Genomic DNA, 16,174 nt, shown 5'->3' on the forward strand with positions numbered 1-16,174 from the left:
AATGTTATGCATATTGTTAGAATTGTCATAAGCTCTAGTTTTTTAATATATAAAAAAAATTCCTGTGCTACGTATAGTATAGGAGCTACGTGGTTAAATGTTCCAATTACAGAAAACTTCAACCTTTTTCTCACATTTTTCAACTTAGCTCATAAACTACAAATAGCACAAAAACGGTCCTTATATTTTCAAAAACTATGCTTACGGAAATTGCAAATTTACCTCTAGGTATAGTTTTAGGCTGTTTTTTTCTGGCAAATGCCCTTTTCCCCACGCCCTTTAAAAAAACCTGAGCATAAGCTTGTATTCAATCAGTCAATAGTTAAATAGAAATTGTAGAAGAAAATTCTCTTTTGTGGCAACCTCTTATGGGGCATTTTGTTCTATTTCTGTCCCTTGTGGGGCCAATTGCTTAACCCTGTAGGGCAATAACCTAACATAACCTATAAAATATACTGTGAAAATATGATGAAACACCTCTTAGGAGGCTTGCCATGAAAGGGACCCCGAAAATTCTTCTATGCTGGATGTTTCAGACATTAATGTAATTAACTAATTTACAATTGAATAGTCATTGGTATGACAGCAATTGGATCTTGGATAAAGTAGCCTCAGATAAAGTAGCCTCCGGACAAAGTAGCCTCGGACAAAGCAGCCTCGGACAAAGTAGCATCCTAAGGAAAGTAAGAGTTAAAACTGTAGGTGGCTTGGTGTTGCTTTGGGTTCTAGACCTCTCCAAACACCTTAAAACATACTCTGCTTATGTGTTTGGTGTAAAGCATCCATTCACCAATCAGTCAACCAAACCAACCCTTTGATTGCACAACCTTTGTAATAAGTTGCCCCTGTTTTGGACCCAGGCATTCCCCCTACTCTAACTATTATTGTTGCGCACCTGACTTAGTAGCAGTAGGAATCATTATAACGTCTTTAGTTATGACACGGGGCTTAGGCAGAGATATAATATAGCTTTCACCTCCCTGACGGCGAGCGAGTGCACTACATGTACCCAAAGTTTTTAAGCTAACCATTGAGCGAGGATGGTAATGAAACTTTGGGTACCTGTGTAAATACAGTCAAATGTACACTCCCACCTTGGGTATAAATGTAATTTACAGATCAATGTTCCATGGGCATGGTTGGTCTACAAATTGAAATAGAATGTTAAGGTTTTTATTTAATCTAAATTTTTGCATATTTTAATATACCAAATAATGTTATTTTTTGATAAATTACTTATAAGCAACCAATGAAAATATTTGCTTATTTGGCTTATATACCATATCATGCAATTTTTTGATCAATTACTTATAAGCAATCAATCACAACATTTGCTTATTTGGCTTATATACCAAATCATGCTATTTTTTTTATAAATAACTTATAAGCAATCAATGAAAATTTTTGCTTATTTGGCCTATATACCAAATCATGCTATTTTTTGATCTATTACTTATAAGCAATCAATCACAATATTTGCTTATTTGGCTTATATACCAAATCATGCTGTTTTTTTATAAATTACTTATAAGCAATCAATGAAAATTTTTGCTTATTTGGCTTATATACCAAATCATGCTATTTTTTGATCAATTACTTATAAGCAACCAATGAAAATATTTGCTTATTTGGCTTATATACTAAATCATCCAATTTTTTGATAAATTACTTACAAGCAATCAATCACAACATTTGCTTATTTGGCTTATATACCAAATCATGCAATTTTTTTTATAAATTACTTATAAGTAATCAATGAAAATTATTGCTTATTTGGCTTATATACCAGATCATGCAATTTTTTGATAGATTACTTACAATCAATCAATCACATTTATTGCTTATTTGGCTTACCCTAGAGGCCACTAGATAAATTTGAAGTCAGAAAAAAGGGTAAATTGACCTTCCCCTAATTAGTTTTAAGAGAAAAAAGTAAGAAAATTAGGGAGGGGGAATATGATTTTTCTAGGAACTATTTATATTTTGAGGAGTGTGGTACCCTTATAAAATAGTAATAAACCTACCTAGGACCAATGAGAATATACAATTAAAGATTCATACAGGAAAACAATATTTGTTCAGCTTTTGGCAAAATTTTTCACTGCAGACAGACATAGATACATACAGGGACACAGGCAGACATCCTGTTACTTTTATATAAGGATTGAGAAAAACATTTAAAATTAATTGTTTTCATTTAAATTAGAGAAATTATCTTATTATTCTTTAAAATGGAAAAAAATAGTTTTCAACTTTAAATTTCATATACCTAGCTTAATTAATTAGATTCAAAGGTCTGTAGATTTAATTAACATTGGGATATTGGAGATGGACGATGGAATATTAATTATCCTTGCCAAACCATTTCATTTTTATGTAAAAATGTATAATAATCAATCAGCCATTGTCCTATCCCTCCAAGAATAAGCTTAACGTTAGCCTATATTATATGTTACTACACATACTTAAAACTTATGTTGTTGTCGTGTTATAAAAAGCATTCTCTTAACCTATTAGTGCCGAGCGCCACTTTTATGGGCCGATCGAGCTGAAAATCTCAGGGAAGCTTTATAATGGTCAAAACGGAATTCCAATTTTTTTGTTTTGCTCTAGTGGCGTGCACAGGAAAGTTGCAAAAAAACCCGTTTCGGCATGGCCATAAATGCACAACGGGTATTTTGACCCGTTTTTGGTGGTTTTTGCCAGCATTAAAACCCGTTTTTTCCTAAATACCCGGTTATTTCAACAAAAAAATGAAAAATGTAATTTTTGAACGCCCAAAGTGAGATGAACACTTTTTAGAACTTTGATACCATCCGTAATTGAAAACTACACAACCTCATGTAATCTAAAGAGCTACAAGTAATATACGAAGCGATTTATATCCAATGTTTCGGCTATAGGTGCCGCCGTTTTTGGTTAAAAAAAACGTTTGTCGAAGTTTTAAAACACACACACTACAAAAAAAGAACATATAAAATTTGGGTGTTACATATCAGAAAAAGAGCATAAAAATATTGGAGGACACATATAGAGATTACTAGGGTATACTGATTAGGGTGGCTCAAGAATAATAGATCATAAACAAACATTTAATGGTTGAAAAGTTAAAACCGGGTAATAAAACCAAAACCGAGCAGGGTTTTAAAACTGTCGGGTATTTATGTCCATGCTGAACCGGGTCATAATAGGGCGTAAAAAAACGATAGAAAAATCATATAAAAAAATAATAATTTGAATAAATTTGTCAATAAACTTTAGATTTCACGAAAAAAATCAGCGACTTTACTATAAAAACAAAAAAGTTAGAAGGGGTATTTTGAATTCACCTAAATTTTCATGATTGTTGAGCTATACCGGCGATGCTGTGAGTATTGGTGCAAAAAATATGACGTAACAAAAAAAATTAGCCAATGAGAGGCCGTTATTGACCAATGGTAAAATTTATAGTGGCCTCTCATTGGCTATTTTTTTTTGTTATGTCATATTTTTTGCACCAATACTCAGAGCATCTATACCGGCAAACGGAAGTAAGCAAAACTGCCTGCTCCAGGGGGAAATGAAAGCCAGGGTAGTAGAGGGGGGATTCATACTGAGAATGATGCAATTATGAAGCTGGAAACCGTTTTTTTACATTTTCTGGAACCAGGTTTTAATACCCGGTTCGTCACTAATGGGTTATGCAAGGATAACAAATAAAATTATGAAACAAATCAGGGATCTAAAGAGATAAGACAATAGTCGATAAATTGATGCACATCCCTAAATATGACACGCGAAATTACCCCTTCTGTAGATTAATATTAAGGGTTGAAACGTTTATAAACTCAACTTAATAAACCAATCAAAATACAGTAAAACTCCCCAAAGCCAACGAATAAGAAAACGTTATTGTAAAACTTTGGGGACTATTGAAATAAACAGCCAATTGTCTCCGCTATCCCTCTGGAAAAAAAAATACTAACCAAGAAAGTATAAAAAGCAAAGCTACTCTATGATTCACTTTTCTGTCTCTCATCATTCAGTCTGTAATTTATTTGATTTTCCAGTATGGCTTCAAAATCAATTAATATCTGCCGGATTAGAACTGTTTCCCAACCATACTGCAAAATCATGTATCGTATCAAAATATAGACATTTTCTATGAAGAGTAAAATTAAAATCCTAATATTCATACCAGTTTTCATTGGACCAAGCCTTCGGCCCTTCAGGACTAACAAAACCGGAACTAATCTTATAATTTATTGTTTGACTATCCGCAAAAAGCTAATTATAGAATGCTGCGATAATAACTAATCTTGGCTGCTAGGGTGTGAAATAAAATATTTTTCAATAATTGGTCCTAAAAATGATTTTTTATTTTGCTCAGGGATAAGATAGTGTACAATATTAAATAAGTAAAAAAAAAAAATTATATTCTTCATTGCAAAAATTTTGAAAATCAGACCATAAACACCAAAGATATTAGGAACTATATAAAAAATATAAATAGCCAAAAACCTGCAAAAAAGGAGTCTGATCACAAGGGATATTTCTTTTAAACAACTGGAAATCTTATTTTGATATTCTTAACTACAAAAATTTTGAAAATCGGACCATAAACCCCAAAGATATGGAGAAATATGTAAAAATATAGAATAGCCAAAAACCTGCTAAAAGGCAGTCCAACCCCCATAGATATTTCATTAAACAACAGGAAATTTAATTTAGATATCCATATATAAAAAAAATGTGAAAAATACAAATATAGCCTAAAACCTGCTAAAAAGCAGTCCGGCCGCCATGGTTGTGTTAAAGTTAATTATGCTCCTTAATGATGGGAATGTTATCAAAAAGTTTTAGCCTTCTATCAGTCATAGGAGTTGAGAAAATCACGTTACCCCACCTTTGTCTCTAACAGACGGACGGACATTACGAATTATAGAGTTGCTTTGCTACTAAAAAAATCATGTTTCCCCCACTTTGTCTCTAACATGTGGACGGACGGACAGACGGACGGACAGACGGACAGACAGACGGACATTACGAATTATATAGTAGCTTTGCTACTAAGAAAATCATGTTTCCCCCACTTTGTCTCTAACAGACGGACGGATGGACGGATGGACGGACGGACAGACAGACGGACGGACTGACGAGCATTACGAATTATAGAGTAGCTTTGCTACTAAGAATTCACGTTTCACCCAATTTTTCTCTAACAGACGGACGGACTGACGAACATTACGAATTATAGAGTAGCTTTGCTACTAAGAAAATCATGTTTCCCCCACTTTGTCTCTAACAGACGGACGGATGGACGGACGGACAGACAGACGGACGGACTGACGGACATTACGAATTATAGAGTAGCTTTGCTACTAAGAATTCACGTTTCACCCACTTTTTCTCTAACAGACGGACGGACTGACGAACATTACGAATTATAGAGTAGCTTTGCTACTAAGAATTCACGTTTCACCCACTTTTTCTCTAACAGACGGACGGACTGAGGACATTACGAAATATAGAGTAGCTTTGCTACTAAGAAAATCATGTTTCCCCCACTTTGTCTCTAACAGACGGATGGACGGACAGACGGACGGACTGGCGGACATTACGAATTATAGAGTAGCTTTGCTACTAAGAAATCACGTTTCACCCACTTTTTCTCCAACATACGGACAGACGGACAGACGGACGGACGGACGGACTGACGGACATTACGAATTATAGAGTAGCTTTGCTACTAAGAAAATAAAGTTTTCCCCCACTTTGTCTCTAACAGACGGACGGACTGGCAGCCATTACGAATTATAGAGTAGCTTTGCTACTAAGAAAATCACGTTTCCCCCACTTTGTCTCTAACAGACGGACGGACGGACAGACGGAAGGACTGGCGGACATTACGAATTATAGAGTAGCTTTGCTACTAAGAAAATCACGTTTCCCCCACTTTGTCTCTAACAGACGGACGGACGGACAGACGGAAGGACTGGCGGACATTACGAATTATAGAGTAGCTTTGCTACTAAGAAAATCATGTTCCCCCACTTGGTCTCTAACAGACGGACGGACGGACGGACGGACAGACGGACAGACGGAAGGACTGGCGGACATTACGAATTATAGAGTAGCTTTGCTACTAAGAAAATCATGTTTCCCCCACTCTGTCTCTAACAGACGGACGGACGGACAGACAGACGGACGGACTGACGGACATTACAAATTATAGAGTAGCTTTGGTACTAAAAACTGTTACTTTTGATTATATTAATTGGTTGAAAAGTTTGGACACCCAATCCAGATATGCGGACCCACGTTTATACTAATTTTTAATGTAAAGAGTTTTGCCATATGTTTTAAATGGATATAAAGACTTTCTGATAACGATAATAGAAATGCTTTGCTTCCCAAGTTTTATTTATGTTAAAGGAATCTTTACCCAAAGTTTGAAATCTATAACATGATAACATTTATAAATTAACAGAAGTTATAGAGAAACTATGCTAGGGATTGTACCATGGAAAATTTATTTTGGGTATAGTCCCTTTCATGACAACGCCTCTTAAGGGGCGATTCGTCATATTTTCACAGTAGCTTTTGAGAGGTTAAGTAAGATTAGGTGATTGCCCCGCCGGGTTAGGTAATTGGCCCCGCAGGGTTAGAGCCCCCGCAGGGTCTAGAAATAGGAGAAAAGCTACTGTTAAAATATGACGAAACGCCCCTTAAGAGGCGTTGCCACAAATGAGACTATACCCAAAAATTTTCTCTGATATTATACTGTCTTTTTCTTGTCTGTCTCATTTTTCTATGAGAGAAAATCACGTTTCCCCCATGGCGTTACGGACGGACTGGTGGACAGACAAAGTGAATTCTAGAGTAGCTTCACTACTAAAAAGTCATTTTGTGCTGTAAAAATAATTAGGTTTTGATTTGAAAATGTTATACATTTGGGCGGAAAAATGAAAAACTATTAACTATCTTTTTATTCTTATACAAAAGTAACAGAATGTCTGTATGTAAAAAAACAATCTTGCAGGTAAGATAAGATAAGATAAGATTTATTTTCCTCAAAGGTACAACATATTTTATTAGATATATATTATAAATTATGTTACTATGCTTGATTTGTTTGATTCATCTGGTTTGTTGTGTTTGGTGCAGGTTAGATAATAATATACATAATAACAATTATTAAGTACCTAGCATGGAATTGGCCGAACTTCATCTCCACCTAGTTACCAGGCCAGTTTAAATTGAATGGAGACAATATTTTACAATAAAAATTCCATGCAACATTGTACCAGATAGTTGGCATAACCCTTTAAGGGTTGTGGAGCCACTGGTGTACTTTGACGCTTGCCAAGCCGATACAATGTTATATGTGCAAATAAATAATAATCTTAACAATGAAACAATATCTTGCTGTGTATTTCAGACATCCTCCTACTATCAGTTGCAACTTCTCCAAGCGTGAATTCGGAACAATTAAGGAACCAAAACCTCCATAAGGAGTCGCTATTCCCGTTGAGATCCCTTTTCAGCTCCAAATAGACAGTTTCCTTTATATCAAATTATTTTCATTATAGAGTGGAGTTTTGTCCGGGTTTTAAGGACATCTCCACACCAATAATTACAGGATAACGGCAAATTTCGCGATAACACTTGGTCCAATCCAAAAAATCCAAAAAAAAACCAAAGAAAAGTCCAAAAAAGGACAAGAATACCCTAATAATAATCATATCGTGTACTTAAGTGAACAAGGTGTAATGGTTGGTTTCGATTCCTACGGAATCTGATTTTTATTTTTGAGAATGGATATAAAAAATCCTAAGAATAGGTCATATGCGATTCCTACGGAATCTGATTTTGGTATTTTGATAATGGGAGTGTGTCCCTAAATATGTATGGTTCGATTCCTCCGGAATCTGATTTTTGTGTTTTGAGAACTGGTCACAGCATGGCTGTGAATGGGGCAACAAAATGGGAGAGGAAGAGGGGGGGGGGGAGGGGGTTTTAAGGGAAGGCGAAAACGTATCATTAATCCATTGATTCCACCCCTTTTTGAAGGTAAAAGGGTGAAAGTGGGTCATGTTAAAAAAGACTGTGGCGTGCTATTGCGCGCGTAATTTGGTTATAGCTTTGCTTTAGTGAGGTTTAAATCTTACTATTGTTTAGACACGAAATGTTCGGAGAGGAAGAATACCAACAAATGTGGCAGCCGCTACGCAATAGATTGACAATAACATATGAACGACTTCTCAATATAGTTAATGGTGACAATGTCAGTGACGAAGTACGTCGTGAGGTAGCCCGTCTTCTATACCAACAGGGTTATTTAGAAACCGAGTTGGCCCTCACACTATACAACCCAAACAAGGACATGGAGTTTCATGGTGAACTGAAGTTTGCTTTACAGGGAAGCTTTTTTATTGCAAATGTTTTTATCTGTTTTGCAAAAGGTTAACTCCACTCTCCCAAGTAAAGTAACATTAGAATGCGGGAATAAGTGTTTAATTGTGAGTGTGTGCGTGCTTGTGTGTGTGTGTGTATGTGGTGTAAGCGCGAGGGTCAGCACTAGGATGACCCGAAGACGAGTCAGTACATTCATGGTAAGCGAGAGAGAAACATGTTATTGTTATGTATATGTGATTGTGCAATGTACTTTTTATTTATAGTAAAAGTGTTTTGATAAATCAAGAAACATTCTCAAGTGAATTCTCTTTCCTTTTAACTATACATTATCAACAATTTCAACTATTCAATAATACTTTAAAGAATATTTGAATTGTAGAAAATCGTAAAGTTAAATTAAAACTACGCATCAAATTAAACCAAGTCAAGCTATCTTGAAAGGAAACTATGCATGGATAATGGGAGTTCTATTAATTGAAAGGTTAGACTCTGTTTTATTAAGTATCAATGATCATATATTACTGAAATAAAGTAAATGTTTTAAATCCGGCAAAATACCCATATTTAGTTTTAATCTGGCCATTACAACATAACATTATTTGCTTTAAATTTGCCGCCGAAAACGGGGTAACCTTTTCGACCCCTTAAAGTGGTCCTGGGAGTCATTCTACGGACTTGACCAAGAAATACTTTTTTCTAGATCTCCTCAAGCCCAACAAAAGTGGTTATCATTAGCAACCACGTAGGACGCACCATTACTTCGGTAGCGGCATATACATATAAGGATTGATTTTTAGTTTTCAGCAAAGGACAAGATGTTGTATGAAAATCAAGAGATTAATATATGTATTTTTTGGACCTTATTTGTGCATTACTTTATTTTAGTAATATATGATATACAGTACATATAGTCCATCAGTGCGTCTGTTATATATGGGTTTTTAAAAACTATTTTGACACAAACCTTTTTACATTTTTATTAGCTAAGCATTTTGTTATTTACATTTACTATATATAAGAAACAAATATAAGAAATGTTTGGATAACGAACTTGCATAATACTATAAATAGGTTAATGTTTGGTACTTAAAACTTTTGATGCACATGTACGAGCAAAAAAGAAGGGAGGTGTCATTGGACTATAAATTACACTGGTACCCAAAGTTTTATGTTGGTTATTTCTCGCACCGTATTATAAACGGCTTTCCACAGATATAGAATGTACAATTATAAGATTTAAACTATTTTTTTAGCCCCGAGCCGGCTAAAAAACTGGTTTTAATCTTATGATTGTACATTCTATATCCGTAGAAAGCTGGATATAATTCAGTGCTAGACATAGTTTTTTTTCATATGGATGAGTATATGTGGTGGTACTTTCCCCAAAAATAGTTATTAACCTTCCCAGGACCTATGAGAAGCTACCCTGTAAAAAAGAACCCAATCGGTTCAGTGGTTAGCGAGATCCTTCATTACAAATAGACAGACAGGCAGACATTGTTCTACTTTGTATTATATATTTTTAGCGGCTCTGCCCCTAGAGGCCTCTTGGGGCATTTGAGGAGGGGGGAGTTGAATCTCAAAACATATTTTTTAATTTAGATTCTTTTAAAAGTAAAAAAAAATTTATTAGAGTGGGGGGGGGGGGTCCCGCCACCCGACCCCATTTTTTAATTTAGTTTTTTTTAAAATAATTTTCTTTTTTTTAGGGCGGGTAATTTTTTCCTAGGGGCGATTTATTTTAGGAGGGTTGTGTTATAAACTTTCCCGAGACCTATGAGAAGCTACCCTGTAAAGGAGAACCCGATCGGTTCAGCGGTTAGTGAGATCCTTCGGTACAGACACACAGACAAACACACATCCTGTTACTTTATTGTAAGGATATGATTATATAAAAAAATAATTATTTATCGCATCATAATATTCAGCTTTCTACAGATATTAAATCTAAAAAAATTTAAGATTAAAACCAGTTTTGTAAGCTCTGATTGGTCGTAGGCCCTGGCTAACAAAACTTATTTTAATTTTAGGATAATTTTATTTTATTACTCGTGGAGAACAGTTTGTAATACTTTGCTATACATTATTTTTCAGTATGGATTAGAACCGGTTCTAATCCAGGGGATTATAATCGAAACGCGGGAATAACAATTTTATAATTGTACATTTTTATATCCGCAGAAAACTGTTTATTATACGATGCGATAAATAACTATTCCATTAAGTAGGGATCTAAAGGGATAAGACAATGGCCAATTAATTAATAGACATTCCCAATTTTCATACACAAAAATACCCCTTCTATAGAATACGATCAGTGGGTGAAACGTTTGGACACTCAACTTAATTAACCAACCAATCAAAATACCCCTGTCTTTTACCATTAGTGGTTGAAACGTTTGGACACTATACTAATAAATTTATTAATCAAAATTTAAAATCAAGTTGTTGAGCCAACGAATAAGAAAACGTTATTGTAAAACCTTAGGGACTAGTGTAATATACAGGTCATTGTCCCTTCTCTCTCTGTTCAGTATGGCTGTGAATTTAATTAATTTCCGCGATATAAAAAATAAAAACCATTTCTGAGAAACTCTTAAAATTATGTATAATGTCGTTTTATAGATAACTTTCCACCAATAATAAATTTTTTTTACCAGAACCAACAATTCTTGAATTAATCTTGTAATAAAAGTTTTTTTATCCCTGGAAAGTGCCTTTAAAACGATGTGATAGATAATACTTCACCAGGGAGGTAGGGGTCATTGGGCTGTTAATTACACAGATAACCAAAGTTTTATAACCACATTACCTTATTTGTTGCTTAGAAACAATAACGTTGTGTATGTATCTTATTAATGTCAATTGTCTTAATGTAAAAAGCCTCGCCAAATTAACGTTCAGACTTTCTGATAACGATTACAGGGCGCTACTGTCCTTCTCATGTTATTATAGACATAATTTATTTAATTTTTCGTCCATTGTTCCCTCCCTGTAGACAACTTTTACTCTACCCAGGGAGGTAGGGAACACTGAACTGCAAATTACCTTCTTAGCTGGTCAAAAACCTCTAGGTACTTTAATTTAGGTTTATCGCCACCAGGGATCTAAAGGGATAAGACAATAGCCGATAGATTCATTTACATTCCTAAAAATACCCCATCTGTAAGTCCCCAAAGTTGTTAAGCAATCAAAAATTAAAACGTTATTATAAAACTTCGGGAATTAGAGAATGAGGGGACTGTTTATTACACTAGTCCCCAAAGTTTTAAGATAACGTTTTCTTATTCGCTGGCTTAATAACTTTGGGGACTTTTATTAGATTTTGAATGGTTAGGTTATTAAGTATAGCTGTGTTTAAACCAACCAATCAAAATTCAGTAAAAGTCCCCAAAGTTGTTAAACCAACAAATAAGAAAACGTTATTATAAAACTTTGGGAACTAGCAAAGAGATAGGTACAATATTTATTACACTAGTCTCCAAAGTTTTACGGTAAAGTTTTCTTATTCGCTGGCTCAACAACTTTGGGGACTTTTATTAGATTTGAAAAGTCCCCAAAGTTAATAAGGGTGGACAATGGGCTGTTTATTACACTAGTCCCCAAAGTTTTACATTTTCTTATTGTTAGCTTAATAAATTTGGGGACTTTTATTGGATTTTTAATTGTTAGGTTATTACGTATAGTAGTGGTTAAACCAACCAATCAAAATTCAGCCAACAAATAAGAAAACGTTATTATAAGACTTTGGGAACTAGCAAAGAGAGAGGAACAATGGGCTGTTTATTACACTAGTCCCCAAAGTTTTACTATAACGTTTTCTTATTCGCTGGCTTAACAACTTTGGGGACTTTTATTAAATTTTGAATGGTTAGGTTATTAAGTATAGAAGTGTTTAAACCAACCAATCAAAATTCAGTAAAAGTCCCCAAAGTTGTTAAACCAACAAATAAGAAAACGTTATTATAAAACTTTGGGAACTAGCAAATAGAGAGGTACAATGTTTATTACACTAGTCCCCAAAGTTTTACGATAACGTTTTCTTATTCGCTGGCTTAACAACTTTGGGGACTTTTATTAGATTTTAAAAGTCCCCAAAGTTGTTAAGTTAACGAATAAGAAAACAATATTTTAAGACTTTGGTAATGTAGAATCCATGAAAGTAATGCTAAAAAATACTGGTGTTTTTCTCAGAGTATATTGTTGATCTCTGAAACAATAATTTATGTAATAGTTATTTATCAAAACATATTAATTTTCAGATTTCCGCATATAGAGAAATGTTATTGGAACTAAATATATAACATTAAATAATCGTTTTTTTTCTCGTGGTCAACTGTTTATGAATTCAGGGATCTAAAGGTATAAGACAATGAATGATAAATTAATATATATCTTCAAGGATGTTAAACTACCCCTCAGAAATTGTAATTTTATTGAATGAAACGTTTGCACATTGCAAGTAAATTAATTAACCAATCCAAATTTAATAAAATTATAAATTTTAACACTATCCAATCACGATCATAAGAGAACAGGCGATAGATAATAATATTTTTTTATACATCCAAAGTCAATTATTAAAATTATTGGTTCAAATTACCCAAAGTTTTTGAGCCATCAAACACAACATTGTGGAGCAGTGTAATTTACAGCCAAAGGTCCCCTCCCCTGATAATTTCTTTCTGTGTTACAATTTAGGAGGGAAGGCACATTGGACTGGAAATTATACTTGTCCCAAAAACTAATCTGTTGTTTGTTGACTTGTATGGTTTTTTGGGGTTGGAAAACTAATTAGTTTGATGGTAAACATAATTACCCATTCTGTAGATTACAATTAGGGTTGGAAACGTTTGAACACTAAAGATAATAATGATAGATTATTGAATTTTGATTAGTTAAGTTTTCAAACTTGTTTGTAAAAAGGGAATTTTCATCAAAATATCGTCCATTGTCTTAGTCTTTAAGATTCCTAGTTAAAACGAAAATTTAGTTTAAAGTAAAAACAAGAAATATAAATCCATATAACTGCAATGCTCTAAAACAAAATATTGGCGCTTTCACTCGAAGTACCTTGATGAGCACTGAAACCTTCAATTTTGGGTCAGGTTAGGATAGGTTGTATAAGGAGAAGGGGGGTGGCATTTTTCTTGAAACGTTTTAATTTGAGGCACATCTTTGAGCAAATAAAATGAAGTTTTCAACGCATTATTCTAAAATTATTTTTACTCTTACAATTATACATTTTAAAATCCACGGAAAGCTGTTTAGTGTATATAATATGATGCTATAAATAACTATTTTAGTGTGGCTTGATTTGATAGGTTTTGAGTCAAAATGAAAAAAAAATATTATATTGTAGAAAAACAGAAATTTACTTGCGCGATAACTGTTTACAATATGCACAATTACAATTATAAAACGGGACCACTTTTTTAGATTAAAATAATTGGTGTAAAAGTTTGAACACTGCCTTTTTGTAGACACACCATACCCAGGGATGTAGGGATCATTGAGCAGTAAATTACATTTTTACCCAAGGAGGTAGGGTACATTGGACTATATTTTCAAAGGTACCCAAAGTTTTATTACCATCCTCGCCTATATTTAGCATAAAAACTTTGGGTACTTTTATTTAATTTTGATTGGTTGGTTCCAGACAAGTATTGCCCAATCAATGATTTTAATATACAATAGGGGTTATTTTATTTTCAGTATGGCTTTGAAACCTATTTATATCCGCAGGATTAGAACCGGTTCAAAGCCATACTGGACAATTTTATATGAATATTAAAATGAAAAAAAAACATAACATCAATACAAGATTTGTAAGCCCAGGACTTCGGCCCCTCGGGGTTAACAAAACCGTAATTAATCTTTTAAATTTACTATCCGCGGAATGCTGTCTATGATACGATGCAATAAATAACTATTATCATCATTGGGGATGTATTTCAATTAAACATTCATTGTCTTATCCCAATTAAAATTGTAACTTTCACTCAGGATACCTTGTTGAGCACTAAATCCTAAAACCTTTGAAATTTAAAGGATAACTGTATCATGCCTAAATTAACGAAAAGGTATTGACAGACATACAGACGTAAACAGATGGACAGACAGACAAAATGACGGACAGACAGACGGACATACACTTTTAAGAATATTTTGAGTGTTAATTAAAATTATGCATTAAATTAAATTAAAATAGGCACGTCAGAATTTTTCTATCAATTTCAAAATTTGTATGGTTATTCTTTTGGTAGATAGGTAGACTTCAGAAATCGTAGGAACTCTATAATTGTTACCTGAATGTCCGTACGTCCATTCTAAACAGCTAATTTTTGAAATACTGATTCCTAGGACAACAAAGTATAATTTTGTAAGCGTAGCATCTATAAAAATGAAAGTATGTCCTTATACATTATTCTGCATCTAAGCAGTTTTTCAACAAATTTACTCAAAATTTTAATCTTTTAAACATTTATATTCTGATTATTTAGTTCTGACACTCTAAAAGTGTTAATGTTCATTTATCACACCTTTTCAGAGCTTTGCTTTTATGGATGTTGTCATCCTTGTTTACCTATTTTGACCCCACCCTTTTAAATTTTTTTATGAGCAAATCATTTTGTTATTTAAATTTCCTTGTTTTAAATTAGTAAATGGGTTAATGTTTGGCTTTATTTCTTAAAACGTTTTTAACCCTTAACAGTCGGGCCCCTTGCCGCACCTTAATCAGTCGGGGGGGGGGGGGGGGCGTTCAACGCCCCCCCATATTATCTCAGTTCCTATTAGAGCTAGAGGGCTAATTTTTTTTGTACAAGTCCCCTGTGTTATGATGAATTTCCGACCTTAAGTAAGTCAAAGTCAATTTTCGCTTCCTTCAACCTTTGTTTTTAGGTCCTTTTTTACTTAAAAATTTCAAACGGCTGTAATTTTCTTATTTTTGAAGCTAGAAGAACAATTTTTTTGCAGAAAATGTTTATCTTTATGTAAATTTTATATTTGAAATGTCAAAATATAAATTTCAGCGGCCGCAGCTGTACTTGGCAGCTGCCAGCCGCCGCAGTCGGCGGTCGGCCGGAAAACGGCGGTGGATCTTTATGAAATTTTAACACGTTATTTAGACATGTAAGAAAAGCTTAAGTTTAAAATTTGAAGTCTCTAAGTCAAAAATTGAGGCCACAGGAGCCTTTTAAAGATTTCTGGAGACCTGGAGGATCAGGACCTGCAGGATCATACCTGGAACCTGAAATTGACTTGAACACCTGTATTTCATATAAGGATGTACTACTAGAGGATATTTTAGTATTTTGGCAAGATAAAATACTTTGTTTAAGTCAAAAAAATATTTTTGCTCTTTACCTGGATGACCCTGCCAGGTTTGCTGGCATCCTGTGCCCGCCAGGATGGAAATATTCAAAAATTCCAACTCTCAGTTATGTGTCATACCCAAACTTAAAAAGTCACGCAGTTTGGGCTCTTTATCTTTCACACACAGAAAATGAGATAGAAAAAACCGGATGGGGGGGCGTTCAACGCCCCCCCCCCCCCGACCGTTAAGGGTTAAGATGCATTTGTTTGAGCATACAAGGAGGGAGGTTTGTGACATTAATAGTTTGAGTATGAGGAATGTCTTGGTTTAAAACAGGTGCAACTCATTACCATGCCTCTAGGACCTCTAGACAAAATTCGTGCAATTAAAGATTTGGCTATCTATTTGGTGTTACCTTACTTAATACCCTTGGGCGATTGAGCGCGTTACATTGCAATT

The 16,174-nt window shown here is 34.2% G+C and overlaps 1 protein-coding gene across 1 annotated transcript in view; it reads right to left on the bottom strand.

The window, feature by feature from the left end:
* Positions 1 to 611: 611 nt before the first annotated feature.
* Positions 612 to 16,174, bottom strand: part of LOC145312621 (uncharacterized) — a 36,873-nt gene continuing 21,310 nt past the window's right edge. Inside the window, exon 10 of the mRNA XM_080151881.1 lies at positions 612 to 674. Within this exon, the coding sequence (XP_080008007.1) occupies positions 612 to 674 (63 nt within the window). The remainder of the gene's footprint in view (positions 675 to 16,174) is intronic.

This window comes from Acartia tonsa, chromosome 2 (assembly GCF_053477335.1).
Source record: "Acartia tonsa isolate MP-2025a chromosome 2, ASM5347733v1, whole genome shotgun sequence".
Taxonomy (NCBI): Eukaryota; Metazoa; Arthropoda; class Copepoda; order Calanoida; family Acartiidae; genus Acartia; species Acartia tonsa.